Source organism: Pseudonaja textilis, chromosome 5 (assembly GCF_049901715.1).
Source record: "Pseudonaja textilis isolate UNSWEBS1 chromosome 5, rPseTex1.2, whole genome shotgun sequence".
Lineage (NCBI taxonomy): Eukaryota > Metazoa > Chordata > Lepidosauria > Squamata > Elapidae > Pseudonaja > Pseudonaja textilis.
In genome coordinates, this window is record NC_141994.1 from 10620472 (window position 1) to 10643157 (window position 22686).

At 41.2% G+C, this 22686-nt stretch overlaps 1 protein-coding gene across 1 annotated transcript in view; it reads right to left on the minus strand.

Annotated features, from left to right (window-relative positions):
• Positions 1-4334: 4334 nt before the first annotated feature.
• Positions 4335-22686, minus strand: part of TRABD (TraB domain containing) — a 39238-nt gene continuing 20886 nt past the window's right edge. The window contains exons 8-10 of the mRNA XM_026714100.2: positions 11699-11871; positions 10032-10143; positions 4335-7592 (exon numbers count right to left, since the gene is read on the minus strand). Coding sequence (XP_026569885.1) covers positions 7415-7592; positions 10032-10143; positions 11699-11871 — 463 coding nt within the window. The 3' untranslated portion in view covers positions 4335-7414. The remainder of the gene's footprint in view (positions 7593-10031; positions 10144-11698; positions 11872-22686) is intronic.

The window sequence follows — 22686 nt, forward strand, 5'->3', positions numbered from 1 at the left end:
CAGCTTCTCCCGGCGGCCTATCCCAATTGGTTCGCCGAGACGCGCCTCCGCGCGTTCATCCTATCACGGCAACGGAGAGGCTTAGCCAATCCGAGGACGGGGATATGTTGAGAAGCGCAACATAAACAAAACGTCTCGATTTCAGATTAACAGAGTTTGGAAGGGACCCTGTAGGTCATCTAGTCCAACCCTCCCTTCCCCCGCCCAAACAGGAGGCCCTGCCTGCACCATTTCTGACAGGTGGCAGTCCAGTCTCTTCTTGAAAGCTTCCACGGCTTCTGATGGAAAGCGGTTCCATCGGTTAATTGCTCTCACTGTCAGAAAATTTCTCCTTAATTTACCTGTCAGTTTTAGGTGTTTTCCTCAGTGCTGATTCCTGCCATCCACCCGCCAGGGCTAAGCCAAGATGCCAGTAAGGCAGAGAGTCTTAATAGCCCTGTAATAGTGGGTTAATCCAGGGTTTCTCAATCTTGGCAATTTTGTAAGATGTGTGGACTTCCAAATTCCTAGAATTCCTCAGTCAACATGCTGAGTAAAAACGATGGGGCTATCACATGTTCCTAGATGCAGCATAAGCATGTTTTGCATCTTTTAAAAAGATTTAAAATCTTATGTCCACGGCATGCGCTCTTAAGGCAATGCTTTATCCCCTTTTCCTAACTCTGCTTGTGCCCTGGATGCAAATTAGGATGATTTTCGAGTGATGAAGATGCAACCAGATGTTGGAGCCTGTGCAGATCCCATTGGCTGTTGCAGAAGATGCTTCCCCAAGAAAGGCTGCCTATGCCCAATTTTGCTTTAGGTTGCAGTAGAGGCTGGATCCCGGGCATGCCCAGAGGCATCCCCCTGAATAATGTAGGATTGCAGCTTTCCAAAGTGTTCATGAGGCCTTCTGTTAGACTCTTGGAAATAGGCAATCCATACAAACTATTGCAAACATAGACAATTGGGTGCCCTTTTTTATTTATTTATTTCTTTGTTTGTTTAATTTAGTCAAGCATGTGTTAGATAACAGGTATAACTATAAACATGATTATTAATACATGAAATGGATACGAATAAAAGGGAACATCAGGACAGGGACGGTAGGCATGCTGGTGCGCTTATGCACACCCCTTACAAGCCTCCTAGGAAAGGGGTGAGGTCAACAGTAGACAGTCTAAGGTTAGAGTTTTGGAGTTTGGAGAAGAAACCACAGAGTCAGGTCGTGTATTCCAAGCATTGACCACTCTGTTGCTGAAGTCGTATTTCCTGCAATCGACTTTGGTGCGGTTTACCTTAAGTTTGTATCTATTGTGTGCTCGTGTATTGTTGTGGTTGTTTTGAAAAAGCGCAAGATCTTTAAAACAAAAAGGCTCTAAAGAGTTTCCTCTAATCTGGAAAATGGGAAGATATCTAAATGCACTTTTCAAAGCATCTACTTTCTATGGACATCTGCTGGGCAGGGGAAAAAAAGATTATGTTATGGGAAGTATAACTTGCAATCAAGGCTCCATACTTTGTTCATGTTTCACAGACAAAGGGGTGGAATTTCTGTTATACCTGCCATCTTGGCTTCTGTGCTGAGCCCTGCACAGCCCCTGGATCCTACATTTAAATGGGGTGATTGAAAACAGGAGGGGAAATGAAACCAGGGGGTATTTATTTATTTATTTGTATGGCTGCCCATCTCAGCAAGTGACACTGGATGCAAAAATAAATATGAGTATCTTGGCAACGTTTTGGCAAGGTCCCACTCGCCATCCTCAGGCTGGTGCTTTCGGCTTCGTGCCAGTGCAAGCAGTGAGATACTCTTAATCTTACACGGGAAAAGACCTGAACACACCTAGACCTACATACATACACATGCATACACACACACACACATATATATATTTAATAGTATTGATATTAATTAATAGTAACTAAGGGACTATTATGGCTATATTGTTATAAATTTTTATAATAGGTTAAAGGGAGAAAATGAGGGAAATGAATAAGTAAAGGGGTGGCAAGCTCGAATTGATAATAAAAGGGGAAAAACCTTTGAATGGAATAATTATATGTGGAAAAAACTGCAAATGTGACGGATGTAAGAAAATGTGTGTAATTATTATAGAAATTGAATGTGGAGAATATTGTTAAATAAGACAGGAGAATATTTAAAGACAAATGAAATAAGCTGTAATATGATGAGATTGTATAAAATAAGAGTAATGAATATAGAAAGTGAATAAGAATATGAATAATACTGTTAAATAGTGTATGAGATTATTTAAAGAAAAATGTAATAAGTAATAATATGATATGGATATGAAAGCTGGTGTGTAATTATGGTCACATTTGTATTGAAATGTGAAAACCTGCAACCACATTGTTCACCTAATGAGATGTTTTTAAAAGATAAAAAATTCATTCAAAAAAAAAAAAGAGAGCAGCGCATAGAAGCTACTTCAAAGACGAGGTACCCTCTATGCTTTTCAGTTTCTTGTTTCCTCAACCCCATCACGTTAGCATCATTGCTTGTCAGCTGTAAGAAAGCATGGAATTCTACCCTGTTTCTCCAACAATACGGCCTCCCCCGATAGGAAGTCCCAGCATGTTTTATAGGCATGAAATGAAATTAAGCCCCACGCCCCAAATTAAGGCCTATATTAAAACATGCAAAATGGGGGGGGCAATGGTGGGGGGGCCTTGCCGTTAGGAAGTACTTTTGTTGCACAACCGGATATGGTGCTGCCTGCGTTGACCCCGATACGAAGTGCCCCACCAACGCCGAGGTCAACATCCAAGCCGTCGCCGCCCGCCTGCCCGAAGATGCAAGGGGGGGAGGGAATTAAGTCACCCCCCAAAAGACGGCCTAGCCATTTTTTCGGGGCTCAAAAACAAAAAAAAAGACCCGGCCTTATTATATGAGAAACAAAGTAGTTCAAAATATCGAAAGACAACTAACTGCATTGCACAGGGATCTGCAGGTGGGGATCAAATGATTAAGGCAATATTGCACTGTCAGACCCTTTTGTGAGTATCACGACATTTTGTGCATGTAGGAAAGAGGTAAGGTTGTTGAAAATGGTGCAACACCGCTTTTGTCATTTTCATAGAATTGGACCCTGTGCACACTGCTGCTGCTTGCTTAGTTCTGCATTAGAAAAATCAATTCCCAGTATTCTGCCCCTTAGCCAGCCTTTATCTTTCTTCAGTAACAATATTTTTCTTTTCTTTTTTTTTTATCTTCCCTGCATTTTAACAGAGACACTGCTATCAAAGCAGGTAAGAATTGACATTGGCTGTTATGCAAATGACTAAGAGGAGCTGCAAAAGACAATCGAATTTGGTGATAGCTTAAGAGCGTCCTGAGCTTTCTTTATTTTTGCTGCAAGTTTAATCCACTTCATCTCTGAGATCTAAATAGAAATAACCTCTCACTAATTGTAATCTAAATTATAGCATGTCTATTGTTTATTTAGAATACCCATATTAGTGATAAGCATAATCCAACCGTCAGCAGGGTTATATAAAGCCTATTCACATTTGTGGTATCATCATACTATAGTCAGCGATATAGATGGTCTCTGTATTTTATTGTGTTTTACAACAATATGACTGTGACTCAATTCTGAAATATGCCTAAAGGATAATAATCTCCAGAAAGTTGGTCCATTGAAAAGGGTTGTTAATTTTCACACTGAGCTGCAGAATTCCAGATTACTAGCAACCTTGTTCCTCTATTCTAGTAAATACCAGCAAAGGAAAAAGCTGCTGTGGGGGCCTAAGAACAACTCTACCCATAATTATGCAGTTGTAGAAACATGGGATTTGTGGAAGATACACTCTCAAATTCAGAATAGCCATTTTAATGTTTTGTGGGATGCCAAAATCATTAAAGCCAACTCTAAAAGGTGGTTTTAGGGGGGAATGTGATACCATGCAGACACACAGAAAATATATTGCTTCCAAAACTTCTTATGTAACAGCAAATCTGTCCAAAGGGACTTTTAAGTGCTGCAACGCAAAAGCTGAACAACCTTGACTTGTAATGACTTATGGTATCACTCTCTCATTCAGTGAAAAACTGGAAAAATGTATTGGTTTTATATAACAGTTATTTCCACACTCCCTTATTTTGTTACACAGTTTTTTACCATTATTTTACAATGTACACAACCAACATTTCTATAAGTTTCCTTTTATGCTGGATATATGGGATATATCTAACAATACTGAAACAGCTAGCGATGAATGAGGAATTCAGGATAAAGACTACTACCCATGATATCTATTCATACATGCTGTAGAATTCTGGGATATACATCAACAAATAGCCAATACATTTTTTTTTAAATAAAACACAATTTATTGGTAAAGATGAGATACCTGCATACAGGTAATTTTTATTTATTTTTGGCAAGTGGAAATACATACAGCACAACGTGCCTCAAGTTCATCGTTAAGCATGAATCCATTCAAGTTAAGGCTTGTGTTTGCCATGTATTTTTTTTAAAATCTTATGTAATAATTATCCAATTACAAATACTTCCAAGTAAACATTTAATTTACCAGATGAGGAAAACACAGAATAAAAATCCCATCCATGTTTATTGTGAATTAATTCCCACTAAACTTAATGGGAGTTATTTTCCAGTAAGTAGAGAACTGTGCTTGAAAATTGAAAATATTATATAACCTGTTCAATGAACTAAGGTGTAAATGGTAATACTCTATAGTTCCTCCCTTCAGCTTTCTAATTCCTCAAAAGGTAGAATAATTTTCACAGAATTTCCTTGTAAACATTTGATTCGACTTAAGTGTTAAAAGTTAAAGGAAACTGTAAGAATTAATATAATCCCTGTAGTTTATTAAACACTGCTTGTACATGATACCTTTAAGTGTAATTCTTTTCTAGCCATGATAAAAAAAAGCAGTATGAAGAATAGTGACACAATCTTTGCACGCATGTTGATTTGTATCTTAAAAAAAAATCCCCCATCATTTCATCAATCAGACTCTATGCCTGTTCTGACAGATTTATTATGAGGGGGACTATGTATTGTTAAGGCTGTTTCTCTCTCCCCCGTCCTCCCCACAATTGTACAATTACTTTGATTCTTGAATTCAGATCCTATAGTATGGATCCATCTTCTTCAACCTTGTTGGTTGGGAATGTTGGGAGTGGAAATCTCACGATCGATTACAAGTGATTGGCACAATCCCCAAACAAATTGATTCTAATGCAATTCAGTAGCAAGATCAGGTTGTTGTTTCTGCCAGTATAATAGCAGTGCACAGTGTCATTTATATAAAAAAAACAAATTAAACTTCAGTTAGCGGTATTTGTTCCCCTTGCGGCTGGGGAATACAGCCCATTGGACTTTGGTTGGTATACCAATATTCCTATTGAATTAAAAAAAAAATGCCTTGAAGTCCCAAGACAATTTTTTGGGTCTGACCTATGATGACATTTGTCTACTGCAAGATCAGCAGTAAGAAAACGAAGGCCATTGCCTCCCAGGCAAGCATTAAGCAAAGACCTGGCCCTTATAGCCAATCGTACTTAAATCCAAGTTTTTCAATGGGACTTAAGCACTCCTCTCTGTTCCAGATTATGCTAAGAAAACAGACAGGAGCTTAGGAACCTTTCAAAAAAGCAGGTTTCCAACAGCCCTCAGTTGAAGGTTTTGATTCTCATGTTTGCTGTGTTAAATATGCAGTCAGAACACAGTTGTTACAGGTAGTCCTTGTTTAGTGACCACAATTGGGACCAACAACTTGGTTGTTAAGGAAAGCAAGTTGCTAAATGAAACCACAACTGTGCTTATGTTCTTACGTCAGCTCTTCTTTACTTTACCGTCATAAATGCAAGAGTATGGACTTTTTGCATCACCATCGTAATTATCACTAAGCAAGACAATCACTAAATGAGATCCACTTGTAATTTCAATCACTAATTGTGCACTTTTATCCATCTTCCCAAAAGGTGAGGAGAGAAGAAACTAAAGGTTTGGGGTTTTGTTTTTTTTCCCCCCAAATTCACACAAGATGTAATCCTAACAATATGTTTTCAGTGGGCTAAATGTTATGATCATTATGATCTGTAGAGAGGACGGAAATACACAATCCTAATTCTAATGGTATTTAAATATACATGATAGTTTTTTTTTAAATGTGATGTTAAAAAGTTCAATTAGTTGAAAAGTACCCATAATGTAATGTTAGCAAAATCCAGACAATTTAAAAACACTAATATTTGTTAAAATAACATTCCATTTAGTCTTTTAATCGGTATTTTATTACATTCACATGGAATTGTGATAATAGCTCGCACGGTATTCAAGAAATGAAGGATAAATTCTACATAAAGAGCTGTTCCAGATTTTTTTCCCAAAAAGGAGGAATGAAAGGAATGAAAAAGTCTACAGTATAAATGTATAATTTTCTCAGTAATTTTGAAACACTGATATTCACACCAACAGGAACTGAGAGTCCTATAAACATAGGTTTTCTAACAAAAAAAAACTGAAATAAAGGGATGAGGGAACAGATAGGCTACAGCTAAACTTTTCATTTAAGGAAAAAGGAAAAAAAAGATCGTTATAGAGGCCTAAAAGCAAAATCATGATCCAACCAAGTTTCTGCACTCCTGAACGGGAATTGGAATTTTAAAGTGCTTAATTTTGGCTGAATCACGTCTGCTTAGTAATGCTAAAGGCAACTTTTAAAGTAAGTAAGGCTTTCAAAAGGTAACAATTTTATCAACAATAGCCAGCATATTTTGTGATATACCAAAAGTTTATTCAGGTTTTGTTTTTGGTTTTTTTGTCCTTTAAAAAAGCCACTATGTATAAAAGATTTCCAGTAAGAAGGGATCCTTCTAAAGATTTAATTGCTGGGCTCTGGGAAGTGTAACTCAATATTACTGATAACGAAAACGCACACATCGCATGGGCCACTGTGCTTTCTAATTAGAACGCAATCCACATAATTGTTTTTCTGCTCTTTTGACAGAAAATCAAGAGTCGCATCAAACTCAGCATTTCTCCTGTGCAAGCTACAGTGATGAGAAGAACTGCATGGGTTCTTTGCAAAAGTTTCATTCATTTTTAGGGTGCTTGTTGGAAGTTACCAGTGGATCATACTGGGCTTTTATTATATTATTTCATCATTATAAATATGCTACATACACATATTAATATAATATATGTGTACATATTCTAGGTACCTTATATTGGCATATACGTTTATGCCACACATTTCATTAGATTGATAGGAAACACTTAATTGTATAGATGGGAGCTGGTGTAGCACTTAATGCCAATCCAATGCTTATCTGGTAACCTGGCATCACAACAGACTTTAGGACAAAAACTTTCTTGCCTTGTTTTCCAGTTTCTTTGTGCAATCCATTTTGTCCCAACCAGATGCAGAGTCTCCCAAATCAATGCTGAGATTTTACGCCTATCAGTTTCTGAAGATACTTCTGTGCAATGGGCACAGAAAGGATAAACCGAACTGTCCTGTGTCCCATCCGATAGCAGCCGTAGCCCACCAGTCCAAATATTGTAGCCTTTATAACAAACTTTAGGATTTTACTGGACGTGGATGGAGGAGGCACACTAAAACAAAGAGACAGGGAGAAAACAAAGTTACTATCCAAATAGGTTATCAGAAAAAGGACCGATTGTTATTTGCATCAAATAGTATCATAGCTTCCATTAATTTCATAGGCTTTCGTATATTGAATCCTCTGTGTTGGTGGTTCTCAACCTTTTCTTCACCGCGGACTCCCTTTAAATACCTTTTGTGGCCACAGACCATGGCCAGGGACTCCCAGGACTTAACTCAAGATTAAATCATAATATTTTGTTGTGGCCTGTTGGCAGCCGGCCCCTCCAGCAGCCAAATCAGATGAGGAGGCTGTGTGGAGTCAGGACCAACTTGAGAGTCTGAGGGGGAAGAGGGAATACAGCTGTCAGAGATCGAGACAGGCGGAGTGTGTAGAATCAACAGCCCCCAGGTTTGGAGGTAGTTGATGAAGATGATGATGATGAGGTCAAGTGCCTGACGCACAGCTCCGCAAAAGGCAGAGGAGAGGAGAGCAGTGGAAAGCACTGGGCTGATCCTTGGGACGGAAGAGCTACTGCTGCTAGTGAAGCTCTATTTTCCTACTTAGGCAGGAAACCCTACACCACTTCAGATAAATGCTTGTCCGATCTCTTCTTAAAAACCTCCAGTGTGGGACAATTCACAACTTCTGGAGACAAGCTGTTCCACTGATTAATTGTCCTAACTATCAGGGAAATGTCTCCTTAGTTCTAGGTTGCTTCTCTCCTTAGTGATAACAGTGCCAAGATTGACATAGGTCATCAAAAGTATTCTGACGTTTCAGCTGGTGCAGAGCGCAGTGGTGCTTATGTGTGCTCTTAGGAGGGTCATATTACACCTCTGCTCTACAACTGGCTCCCAGTTTCAAGGTGTTGGTTTTCACCTTTAAATCCCTGCACGCCATACGGCTGGGGCATTTGAGGGACTGCGTCTCCTCAGTTAGATCAGCCTGGCCCATTAGATCTGGCAGAGAGAGGATGCTACAGAGAACATCTGCCAGGGATCAACATATGGCAGGTCCCAGGAGGTAAGCTTTGTCTGCTGTGCCATGATTCACCTTATTGAACATTACCTCCACCCAACTGTCAGGCTCCATCTTTGTAGTGTTACGGAAGTCCATAAAGAGTCAGTTATGCCATCAGGTTTCTTTCTTTCTTTCTTTCTTTCTTTCTTTCTTTCTTTCTTTCTTTCTTTCTTTCTTTCTTTCTTTCTTTCTTTCTTTCTTTCTTTCTTTCTTTCTTTCTTTCTTTCTTTCTTTCTTTTCCTCTCTCTCTCTCTCTCTCTCTCTCTCTCTCTGCTTAGGGTTTGTGTTTAGTTTTTAATGCTGATTTTTCTATTTTTAAAAGTATGTTTTTATATATGTATTATTTTTACCGACTATTGCAGAGGTCTCCAAACTTGGCCACTTTAAGACTTGTTGACTTCAACTCCCCAAATTCCTCAGCCAGCAAAGCTTAAAGTTGCCACGTTTGGGGACCCCTGGACTCTTGTATGCCAGCCAGAGTCACTTTTCGTGAGACGGGCAGCTATATGGACCCGATTAATAAATAAATAGATCTGCAAATCTACAAGCATGGACCCTTCTGGCAAATTCAGAGAATCCTTCTCAGGAATTCTGGGACCCCGCTTAACTGCTTACTAAATGATTGAATTGGCTTCTGATTTGGTTGTTATTATGTATAGCCCAGTCAACATCAGTTGGGCCCCAAGTTAGATTTCCATGGGTTCCACTACAATTCAATGAAAAAAATCACAACTGGACCTAACATTTTCGTTGCCAAGCAAGACAGTTGTTAAGTGAATTTTGCTTCATTTTATGACCTTCCTTGCCACGGTTGTTAAAATAAATCACTGCAGTGAAGTTAGTAACATGGCTTTTAAAATAAATCTGGCTTTCCTTGACATTTCTTGTCAGAAGTTTGCAGAAGGCGATCACATGACACTGCCACCAACATAAATCCATGGCAGTTGTTAAACGCCTGAATTTTGATCATGTGGCCACAGGGATGCTCCAACAGTCATAAGCGCGAAAAATGTTCATAGCTCACTTTTTTCAATGCTTTTGCAACTTTGAACAGCCACTAGATGAATGTTTATAAGTTAAGGGCTGCTTGAACCTATATTTACATCTCAGTATCTACAGGTCACACAGGTTTTTGTCAGGAGGGAGTCCTTCTGTTTCAAGACCCCATTCCTACTGCTGTTTTCACCATTTGTTTCATCTAGAAAATTGCTTAATAGGCAGTGTAACAAATATACTGGGTTTGGATATATTTCCTATTCTAACCAAAGCCATTTTAGCACGATAGTGTGATAACTGCATCTGTAGTACTGTAATTTGCACCTATGTCTATTCATTTCCTTTTTTATTTTTATCCTTGCCTCAAGGTAACCGCAGCCATTGTAACTTATTAAAAAAAAATAACAAAACCCACCCGAGAGAGAATTACCTCATTATTTCCTGGATATTCAAATCGGTGTTCCAGTTCTTTTCAATCCCTGGTACATGACCCATGCCGACTACCCCAACTACAACAGAAGGGACGCATCGTCTAGGTTCAGCTAGGGTGGAAAGCAAAAGAAACAATAATTGGCAATACCAATGTTAAATCACTTACACCAGGGGTACCCAACCACTGGGCCGCAGACTGGTACCGGTCCGTGGAACATTTTCTACTTGGCCGCCGGTTTGCTGGGCGCCGCCATCTTGTTTTGATGAGAAAGTGCTTCCGGTGAGCTTTTCCGGTTGGAAAGCGGTGTTTGGGTCCTGAAGGAATCTTCACGCCTTAGTTTCATCAAAGGAGGGGGCGGCTTCGAACAAAACTAAGGTGCGAGATTCTTTCAGCACCCAAGGCAAGGCGAGCCGAGCGACCATCCCGAAGCCGTCCCGAAGCCCATCGACAAAGGTTCAAAGGAGGAGTTGAAGGTGGCGGGGAGAAGCGGGGGACGGCTGGCTGGCGGTCACTCGGCTCGCCTTGCCATGCGTGCTGATACCAGTACCGGGCCGCGGATCATTTTGTGATGCCGGTACCGGTCCGTGGCACAAAAAAGGTTGGGGGCCACTGACTTACACTACTGTTTTAGAGATTCATACGGATGCATTATTTCGCACAAGTCAACAGGGCCAACAGCAAAGGATCTTGGGAGTTGTAGTTGAGCCTCAGGAAAGGCTCCTTTGTTTACAGAGAATGAAAACAAGTCTCCCCGATACCAGTTTTGAAGGACAGGTCACCTGCCTGCAAAACACAAGCTGTAGCATTCAGCTTCTATTCTTTTCCTCCATCTATGATAGACAAGCATTCCAAAATAGAAGAAGGGAAAAAAGAGGGGAAAGAAGATATGGAGGAATATGGTTTTCACCCATAAATGCATCTGACTATGATCTTGCTTGAAGAAGTAAGCGGTAACCGGGTAGCAAATTTTTGGATCACTGAGTTAATTTACTGTCCTAAATCGGAAGTCACTGTTTGTTCAACCAAGGGTCGAAGCTAAATATATAAAACATTAAACTCAAACTTGAGATGAAGACAATAATTGGGATGATTCACTAGACTTAAACTAGAATGTCTGTTGATTATTTGTACTTAGTGCAATGTATTAATCTAACCAATGCAAACAATGGTTCATGACTTAGCAATATATGGTTTGAAAATCATAGTTTAGCACAATGCGCAAAACCATTAATTGACACATCCATGAAAAGAGATGCAGCTTTGAGGTTCTCAGATTACATATAGACATGGGGATGCTCTTAGAGTTGCTTCAGATCTGACAGTCCAATTATGATTCTTAAAATGATAAGTTATTAAATATGTGAATAATCACATAATGATTCCAAATTTAAATTTAAGTTTATTGCTTCTTGGCCTTTTTGACTAAGATCAAGAATGTAAACTTAAATTACATTTTGATTTAATCAACTCTGACAATCTTGACAAAGATCAAAATTGCTAGCTAAGGAAGCTTTCAATGCCCTCCATAATTTAACCTCTTAGCTTAAGCTGACTCAACCGTTAGATGTCAAATGCAGATGGGTTAGTCCTCCTGAGAAACAACACAGCAGAAGAGCTGCTACCCCTGTATAATGTAAATTTTGGGCTCATGCACTTCAGCATACCTTCAGAAGCACGAGGTAGTTCTGTCCTTTTTGCAGCTTGCTTCAGCATGTAAGTCAAATAAATATCTCTTTCTGAAACAATTGTTCGGTGAAGATCTGGAAATTCTCCAATCATTTCCGCCATCATTTGCTCTAGTAAATCCTTTTGTTTGCATTTCTCCACATCATCTTTACTGAAACAAAAATGTCTCAATGTCTTCATTATGTTCTCAGAGTGGAAAAAAGAGAGAGAATGGAAACTGGAAACTAAAACAGTTACAACGAAATGATAGCTCATTGAGAAATTAGTGCACAAGTAGGAATCAATCACAGACATTAGAACAGGTTGAGATGACATATTAGTAAACTTCCTTTTTTTAAAAGGATTACTGCTACATTGCAAATTCACTTTCCTTAGACAAGAGAAGATATTCATTTAATAAGCAATACTTAACCACCCCGAGTGGAGCACTATGACAGCGTTTTCCCTTTGCAGTTTTGAAAAAAAAAAAAATCTGCATAACTAATGTCAAAAAGAAATGAGTAAACTGCTTTGGATGTTACCTAGAGGCTTCTGAGAAAAAAACCCACTATGGATTATGATGGATTATATCAAATGAAAAATTACTGATTAATATGTTTGAGGTCAGAAATATGACATTTTTCTTTATTAATCATTAAAAAGAAGTAGTAGATGTTCCATCACTGGAGGGCTTTCAAAAAGAGACCGGATAACCACTTGTCTGAAATGGTATAAGCTCCCTTCCAACTCTGTTATTCCGTATTCCAATTATTTCACGTACAAACCTTAAATACCTTGACAAAAAGGTTTCTACAACAATATATTCTATTTTATTCTATTTTATACCAATAACTGTTTTCTCACTTGTAGAGTTGTAATTGCAGGAATGTTCCAATCTGATGGCAAACCTCAGATAAAGAATGTTTCCAAGCAAATACAACTCAGGCAGACAAAGTCATTAATGTAAAGGAGGATTAGAGAGAGGAAGTAAACATACGTTAGACTTTAACTAGAGATAATTAATTGTGTTAATTACTATGCTAAACAGTAATGAAAGTTAAGCAATAACCAAAGTTAACCAATGTTAGAGGATTACTAAAAATGTGTATAAATGCAAGGCTAGACTCCAATAAAGTTCCTCATGATTCATTTGATCATGATCAAACACCTCGACTGCCTCGTCATTACAACACTCACTGATGTAACTAAGCTATTTATTTATTTTTTTGAAAAAGGAGTTCAGAGTTCACTTCCTACTTACAAAATATTAATTACAAAGTAATGTTTTATAAAATATCGGGGAAAAGGTCTGGTGTTCTAACTACAGTTAGTACAGTATCAACTTCAATCCCAAAATATGCCAACTGTACACCTTTTTAAAGGACTCATCATCTACCACAGGATGTAAAAGATAACAAATGACTTCTATAACATTCAACTCCAGCAAAATTGTAAACTGCCCAGTGACTTATGTGAACTGGCTGGTGTAGAAATTTGATAGATAGATCAAATCTATTAACACTTAGACTTATATATCACCCCACAGGGGTATAGAGCATTCTGAGTGATTTACAAATGTGAGCATATTGCCCTCAACAATCTGGCTCCTCATTTTACTGACCTTGGGAAAGATTGCTATAAATTATGTATGTAGTTTTTCTACACAGTCCACTTTTAAATGTTCTCCTTACATTGGAATTGTGATATTTGCGTTGTTTATTTTTCTGGTGCTGTTTATTAATAGAATTACTTTTTAAAAAGGGGATTTAGAAATGTCAAAATTTCTTCAGAAACTGACCTATCACATTAAGTACAGGTAGTCCTCAACTTAAAACCACAATTGAGTCCACAATTTCTGTTGCTAAGGGAGATAGTTGTTAAATGAGTTCTGGCCCATTTTACAACCTTTTTGCCAGAGTTGTTAAGTGAATCACTGCAGTTGTGAAGGTAGGAACATGGTTGTGAAGTCAGTCTGGCTTCCTCACTGACTATGGTTGTGAGGGGGTTGCCAAATCACATGAGCCGAGGACACTTCAGCTGTCATAAATATGAATCAGTTGTCAGCCGTCCCAAATTTTAAGCAAGTGACCATGGGCATGCTAAAACTATTGTGTTGAAAAATGATCCTAAGTCACTTTCATTGTAACTTTGGAATGGAGATCAATGAATACTTAATTGTAGTAATTAAGGGCAACACAGTGACCAGATGATGAAAGAAATATTGTCATTTGCTTTTGATCTTGCAAGACTCCTCCCCTTTCAACTAGTGTCCAATACAATCTGGGCATCACAACGGTAGAAAAAGGGCGTTGGTACTTACCTGATAAGCCTGTTTTCTGTGAGCTGTGAAGAGCATCCAGAAGTGGGAGGTGCTTCAGTCTCTTCTGGAAAGGCTGGGCTTAAAACTCCGGGATGCTCCTCTTCCTCCACGGGACACCTCCCCAGCGTCCCCCCGTTTTGCGAAGACTGAGTGCCAAAGTGCGGAACTCATCATCTAATCTAGATCCCTGACTGGAACGGAACCGCCCAGACGGAAAGAAATGGGTGGAGCTGGATGCTCTTCACAGCTCACAGAGAACAGGCGTATCAGGTAAGTACCAACGCGCTTTCTCCCATGAGCTGTTCAGAGCATCCAGAAGTGGGACATACCAAAGCTTGGCCTGTCCTTAGGGAGGGACTCGGTCTGGATCGAAATCCACTCCTAAACTCTGTGGACCCTCTGCAGGACTCTTCTACCAATTGAAGCATCCGCTGAGGCATAGACATCAATTTTATAATTTCTGACAAAGAGAGAGGGTGAAGCCCAAGTTGCCGCTCTGCAAATTTCGTCTATGGAAGCCCGTATGGCCCATGCTGCTGAGGTTGCCTCACTCCTTGTTGAGTGGGCTGTAATGCCCTTAGGAACTGAGATGGACTGGCATTCGTAACTTTTAGCTATGGTGGCTCTCAACCATCTACCGATGGTCGTCGACGACACCTTTTGTCCTAAAGTGGATGGGTTGAAGGATAGGAATAGAGCCTCAGATTTTCGAAATGCCGCCGTGAGGTCTAGATAGATGCTTAAGGCCCTTCAAACGTCAAGTCAATGCCACTGATGCTCCAGTCTATGAGATGGTTCCGGACAAAAAATTGGAAGCACCAACTCCTGCGCTCTGTGGAAGGCTGAATTTACTTTAGGAGTGAACGATGGATCCAATCGGAGAATCACTCTGTCCACATGAAACACGCACAGGTCCTTTCTCATTGACAATGCTGCCAATTCAGAAATCCTCCTTGCTGATGTGATTGCAATTAGGAAGGCCACCTTATAAGGCAGAAATTTAAGACTAGCGGTTCTTAAAGGCTCGAACGGGCCAGTTGTAAGTGCGGTTAACACCTTGTTGAGATCCCAGGTGGGATAGCAGTGAACTACAGGAGGTCGTAAGTTTGCAGCACCCTTAAGAAAGCTGCGGACATGTGGATGGTGCACTATGGAATGGAGGTCACCCCAGGCTATCACCGAGGCTAAAGCCGCCACCTGTCTGCGTAAAGTATTTGGAGATAGGCCCTTGGTCAACCCCTCCTGTAAAAAGTCCAATAATTGTCCTATTGATGGGGCAGTTGGGTCGATCTTAGACCCCTGGCACCAGCGACAGAAAGCGGACCCACATGGCCTCGTATATACGATTTGTTGAGGACCATCTGGATGCTTGAATGGTGGCAATAGCATCCTCTGAAACCTGTTGGGCCCTTAAACGGCTCTGCTCAACCTCCATATGGCTAGACTGAGCCATCGTGGGTTGGGGTGAAGTATCGGCCCTTGGGAGAGGGAAACCTTTGACGGTGGAATTTTCCAAGGTTGTTCTCTCGACAGGTCCTGTAAATCTGCGAACCACGTTCGCCTGGGCCAGTAAGGGGCGACCAATATCAATTCTGCTCATTCCTCCTCCTTCCTTCTGAATCAACCTGAGTATTACCGGGAATGGAGGAAACGCATATAAAATTCCGGGAGGCCACTGACATCACAGAGCGTTGACAGCCTCCGCCCCCTGAGTCGGGTACCTTGAAATATACCGGGGCAATTGGGCATTGAGAAGAGAGGCAAGTAGATCGATCACTGGTTGCCCAAACCTCCGCACTGCTTCCTGGAAGACAGACGGGTGTAGGCGCCACTCTGCCTGATCTATTGTGGCCCTGCTGAGCCAGTCTGCTTGTGTGTTTAAGGCCCCTGCTATGTGTTCTGTCTTGAGCGAAAACAGATTGGCCTCGGCCCACTTGAACAACTTGGCCATCTCCAGCATCAGAAGTTTGGAATGGGTACCCCCGTCTGTTTACATGGGCCTTGGTTGTGATATTATCTGTCAAGACCAGAACGTGGCATGATTGGAAAAGGGGTAGAAAACTGCATAAGGCCAGGTGAACTGCTCGCAGTTCCAACAGGTTGATGCTTTGTGATTGTTCGGAAATAGTCCAAATTCCCTGCGCAGTGTGGGATTGGAAGTGAGCTCCCCATCCTACCAGGCTGGCATCGGTTGTGATCATTGCCCTGTAAGGTTCCTTGAAAGGACACCCCTTGTTTATCGTTTTTTCCGACCACCAGCGGAGCGATCGGAGAACATTGTGCGGTATCTTTATCCGGATGTTGGAAATGGCTCTTCCAGATCGCTGGAAAGGTAGCAGGAACCATTGCAGCTCTCTAGAATGGAATCGAGCCCAAGGCACAATAGAAATACAAGAACTCCGTTTCCCTAACAGTTGAGACAGCACTGCCAGGGAAACCCCCTTTAAGGCTCTGATCTCTCTGGCCAAAGACTGGATACTGTTTAACCTGTCCTGAGAGAGAAGGACCTTGCCCTCCACGGTATCTATCACTGCCCCTAAATGAACTAACCTAGTTGAGGGGATCAAATGGCTTTTATCCCGATTTATGGAAAATCCATGACCCTGAAGGGTCTCCAGAGTAACCTTAGTATCCAATTTTGCTTGATGTCTGGAAGATGACAAAATTAAAATATCATTCAGATAACATTGTAAGCGAATAGATTTGATCATAATAGCAAAATCTAAGATATTTGTAGTGAGCAGGTTAATTGGTATATGTTGATAAGCCTCTGGGAGATCTATAGAGGTCAGGACATCGTTCTCTCTGATGCTGAGCAGAATGGACTGGAGAGTAGTCATCTTGAATTTTCGATAAACCAATGATCTGTTCAGACGTTTGAGGTCCAGAATTTCCCTCCAGCCCCCCCGAACTCTTTGGGACCACAAACAATAGAGAGTAACAGCCTTGACCCTGCTGTTCAGATGGGACCTCTCTAACGGCCCGAATATGTAGATGATTGATAGCCTCCTGCATCAACGCCCTCTTAATGGGGTCCGTGGATCTAGGGCTCCTAATGAAAAAGTTCAGGGGGGAGGATTGAAACTCTAGCGCCAAACCAAACCTAATAGTGTCCTTGACCCACGCATCAGAGGTAGAGCTGTCCCATTGATCAGCAAACAATTTTAGCCGCCCTTCAATGGGAACTGCTGTCAAGGACCCACTTGGGGCGACGAAAAAATCAGCCTCTGGGGTTTCTTCTGTTTTGGCCTCCCCACTGACCTCTATCGGAAGATTCAGACCTATCCTTTCTAAAACTGGGCCTGTAGCCTGATGTTCTCTGAGATCTGGGAATGTATGGGCCTTGATAGTAGGGCCGAAAGGAACCCCTTCGAAACGACTGAGGCGTTCTGTTTTCAGACCTCCGAAAAAGAGGGGGAAGCACTTTTTTCTTGTTTCTATTCTCTATAAGGAGGGGCTCCAAGACACTGCCAAATAATTTATCCCCTGATATTGGGGCTGATGCCAATTTGCATTTATGCTTGGTATCCGCCTGCTAATGCCTGAGCCATAACAGTCTCTGTGCTGATACGTGAGATGCTATGACCCTAGACGAGAATTTGATTGCATTAAATGTGGTGTCGGCGGAGAATTCTGCTGCTGCAATAATTTTAGCTATGTCCTGGTGGGCTCTGACATTTGACGCTGGCAATATATCCCTCAAGTGGAAGACCCATCGTAGGGAGGACTGTGTAAAAAAGGACGCCGCTGTAGCTGCCCTAATGGCCCAGGCGTCAGAAATGTGCGCCCTACGGAGTGCCAACTCTGCTCTCTTTTCTTCTGGTCTCAGGGCTTCCTCGGCCTCGTTGGGAAAGGTTGAAGAAGAGGCCAGTGCCACAATGGGTTCATCCACCCCCGGCGTTTTGAGAAAATTTGAAAACTCTGGTGCCAAATTATAATATTGTTTATCGTACCCCGTTGGGGCTGGGTATGATGCTGCTGATGCCCATTGATTTTGTACTAATTCAGCAAACATACGAGGGACAGGAATAGTTTCCGCCTCATTAGCTGGTTGTGAGAATATTAGATCCTCGGATTCGTCCTGAGATCCTGTTGACAATGGATGAGGGTTTGATGTGCCTAGTTTAGCAGTGTTCTTTGCCTTGAACAGTAAGGATTTAAAGAGGTGTGGGCGAAAAAGGCCAGAAAAGGTAGGTTGGTCTGGAATGAGGCCTTCGTCGTCCAACATTCCCCGTTCTAGTGGGTCAGCCTCTGACAACCCCAAGTCCATCTGATGGATCGACCCCACCTCCATGGGAACATCCTGATCCTCAAATTCTACCTCCTCCCGAAGACCCTGAGCTGGTATATTAGGAATATTGGGGAATACCTGAGTTTGATGTTGTCCAATATGCACAAAGGATCGAGCGGACAGGGATCCCGCATCTGAAGTGGCCGAGAAGTGTCTGGTCCTGATGGATTGCTGAATTCCAGCCGTAATGCCCCTTTGAATCGCCATCTCCATCCATTGCCTCATTTCGATGGGAATAGTCTCAGGTAATCCCTCCTCCTGTCTTAGGCCGGCAACCGTAGGGGTGAAGGTTGCCTCTGGGATTAGCCAGGCAGTGCTCATTGGAGGAGATGTGCCTATGGGAGGTTGTCCAGAAACAGCCTGCCTGGGCTGGGTAGATAAGTCCAAGGGCCTCAACAATGGACTTGGGTCTTGATCAGATTGTTGTGTCACAGCCATCTTGTCTGCCTCCCTGGCTCGTTTCTGCAATTGCCTTTCCAAAGCTAGGTGCCATCTATGGGCATCCTTATCTGCTGCCTTAGAGGTCTTTTTGGGGCCCACTGGTTTATCTTGGGACTTATTTGTTTTGGAGCGGAAAGCGTTGTCACCTTCCATTGTGGATGACTGATTCTCTTGCCTCTGACTTTAATTTTTAATTAATTTTTTTTAAATTATTATTATTGTTATTAATATTTGTACTTTGGGGTGATGCCTTCCCCTGTGGTTGAAAGTAGAACGCTCCTCCAGGAGAGTAAGTATATGTATGTATGTATGGCATTCAGCTTTGTTCGGGTATTTTCCCACGTCATTGTAGTTGTGTTTTTAAAGTTGTAGCAACGTTTCGGCAGAATCTCATCTGCCATCATCAGGCTTCTGGATGATGGCAGATGAGATTCTGCCAAAACGTTGCTACAACTTTAAAAGCACAACTACAATGACGTGGGAAAATACCTGAACAAAGCTGAATGCCATACATGTAAGTACCCACGAAAACTTAACACACACACACACACACACACACACACACACACATATATATATATATATATATACACGCCCATATACATATGCCTATATCTATATGTAAAACTGTGCATATGGTAAACAGTATCTAAGGGTCCCCAACAAGGGAAACCTCCAAGCGAGAACTTTCTGGATCCCTGGTCCCCAACAAGGGAAACCAGCTATACAGGATCTGAGGCGGATTATTTCCTGTCAAAAGAAAACGTCCCGCTGTTTAAAATGGCACTTGCAGCTTCACTCCAAAGAAATGATCCAAAGGCAATTGCAAGGAAATTCCTTTTTAATGACTAGCCTGCTTATCCAACGTCAGCCAGACTAGGGAGAGCTAAACCCAGGGAGAACGAAGTGGGAAGGTACTGCCCCGGTCCCCAAAAAGGGAAACCAGAGGGGAATGGCGCCTGTGATATTTAGGCGCGAACTTCAGCCAGCCGTTGAAAAAGACGGGAAGCCAGAATCTCCGCTGCTAATATCTGAGAAGTCTAACGAGCCACTGCTGCTGAGGCTCTAACTTGCGAGTTAAATGCTCCTGTCAGACGAAACGGCAAGGCAAAGTGAGCCGCGGCTGCGAGCGCTCCGCTACGATCGCAGAGAAGACGATCGGAAAGTTAGATAAGGTAATTGCCTGAGGCGGTCACCTCAGACTGCCCGCGGAGTGGCAGGCTCCGCTAGTTACAAAGAAACTGTTTTTAAACTGATCGAGGCAACCTAATAGAGGCACAAGCCTGAAAAAAAGCCAAATTAAATGGGGAAGATTTTTACAAGCCGAAATAACCCAAGAGCAAACCTGATTCAGAAAACCGTTCCAGTCAGGGAGTGCACAACCTCTTACCACGAAGGCTGAGCTAAAACTGGGGGACGCTGGGGAGGTGTCCTGTGGAGGAGGAGGAGGAGGAGCGTCCCGGAGTTTTAAGCCCAGCCTTTCCAGAAGAGACTGAAGCACCTCCCACTTCTGGATACTCTGAACAGCTCATGGAAGAAATGTTCTTTAACTATGGTGGTAGCAATAGAACCTGAATTTATGTAATACCTTCCTGCAAGAGAAACCACCTTTTGAATAACCATTGTGCATATTCTTTGCATGCAGTGGAAATCTGGCTCAGGAGCAAGCTAGACCAGAACGGTTGGCAACAACATAGTTGTAAACAAACTTAGTAGGTATTTCTATTGCCAAGAACGGGCAACAGAGAATTAATAAAACAGCTGTTACCTTACTATGCTCAAAGAGTGAGTGGGAAGTGTGGATGACTAAAAGTACAACAAAACACATTCTAATTATAAGGTGTCATTTCTTTGGAAAGACGTTCAGTCTTGCTTGGCTGTTACGTTTATGTCGCATAAGTTACAACAGAAGACTTGGTACAGCTGAGATACCCAAAAGAAGACTCCTTAGTCATTAGACATTATTTCACATTATTCCCATATCAGTACAGGGGAATGGTGCGTTGGCCTAGAGGTGGAAATCTTGCCTCACAATCAGGAGACTGTGAGTTCAATCCTATCTATTAGATTCTACCTAATCTATCTGCTGAACAAAACTCCGCATTGGCAACAGGAAGGGCATCCGGCCATTAAAACACCCTGCCAGCTCCATTCAGCTGCCCAGGCTCCAACCTGCAAGGGATTATGGGATCATTAAATGAAGATGAGGAGGATTCCCATATCAGCATAACCAAGACAGTATCCAAATGGGCCTAGTGTGCTGTTTATGCTAAGTATGACAGAAGAATTTCATTACTGTCTGATTCAGAGAGTTACAAAGCCACAGTAAGAAATAAGATGCAATTTTTGAATAATAGAGGCCTCTATAGAGTAGTAACAGAAAAAAAGACAAGTTAAATATTGCAATTTAGGGACTTGTCACCACACAAATAGGCAAGGGTGTCCCTCTCACGCTTTTAGAATAGAATAATAACAGAGTTGGAAGGTACCTTGGAGGTCATCTAGTCCAACCCCCTGCTTGAGCAGGAGAGTGTATTCCAATTAGTAGCCTCTACTTACGATTGAACTCACAGCCTCCTGATTGTGAGGTAAGAGCTCCACCTCTATGCTGCAGAGGCTACTCCGAGAACATACCTCTTACTTTGCCTCCAAAGCAGTTTTTAGATTCTTCTGAAGAACCGTGTCAAATCTTACCTCAACTCTGTATCCAGATTAAAACATCTGATTCTGATTGCTTTACTCTTAAGAGCAATAGGGAGAAAATTGCTCAATGAGAGCATGAATGATGGGATGACAGGTGCTTAGCCTTTTTTATTTCATTATTTAACACCGTTTCCTTTTTAATATGGCTGATACTGTCCAAAGGTAATTAAAATGATTGTAAAGGCATTATTGACTAAAAGGCACGAGCCTTAATCCTTAACTCCGCCCATGCTCCTCCTTGAGATGGATCGATATAGTTCAGATTTAAATTAGCCCAACTAAACAGACAAAAGCAGATATATAAAAAATTGGGAGATATGTTCATCCATGAACTACAGTTCCTTTCATGTTCTTCTAAAAAGGAATTGACTGAAATCAAATTATTCCTTAGGTGCCAATGTCTAATGTCTTTTATAAGATTTTTTGAGCAACTAAGGCAAAACTTCCCATTTTTTTCATGGTAGTGGTCGTTCTGAAAAGATCCGAAGACTAACAATTTTTCTGCGACTCTATTTTTAGTTTAACTTCCGTGTATTGCGTTCTTCTTTCAAGGAGATACATAAAATGAATAAAATAAACTGTTCTAATTTGGAAACCTTGGCTGAAATTTCTGGCTTTCTCAACTATATTTTTTATAATTAGATCATACAAATTAGCTAATTGTGCCCTTGACTGCAGAATATTTTGAAATGCTGAAATACAGTGTATTGTACTGCTTTGAGTTAAATTTTAAATGCAGATTTTTTTTTCCCTTGAAGTAAAAACAAGAAAGGTAACTTGTTAATCTTGGCAATGATCTCCACAATTACCGGTAGTTAAAAGATAATTCAGGCATACAATAGTTTCTATTTGTCTAGCAGCATTCCACTACTTCAACTTTCCTTAAGATTGTGGTAGAACAGTAATCCTCAGACAGGCTCCTCTGAAAAAAATATTTTCTCTGACTGCAACATTCTCTCACATGCTGAATTTTTAACAATGTTGTCATCCACCACAGCAATTCTTTATGTATATTCTGAAGTTCCGCTTATTGGGTGAACTTTGCTATTCATGTTGTAATATGTCTTTTTTTCACGCAGTATATGTTTTATCCTCTGAGCTGTTATATTTTTCCTGTGAGTTGCTATATAAATACTGTAATCTAAACCAGTAGTCGCCAAACGGTGGGCCGCGAGATAATTTTGGTGGGCCGCAGAGAAATCTCACCCCCAAAGCAATCAATCCAGGCTGCG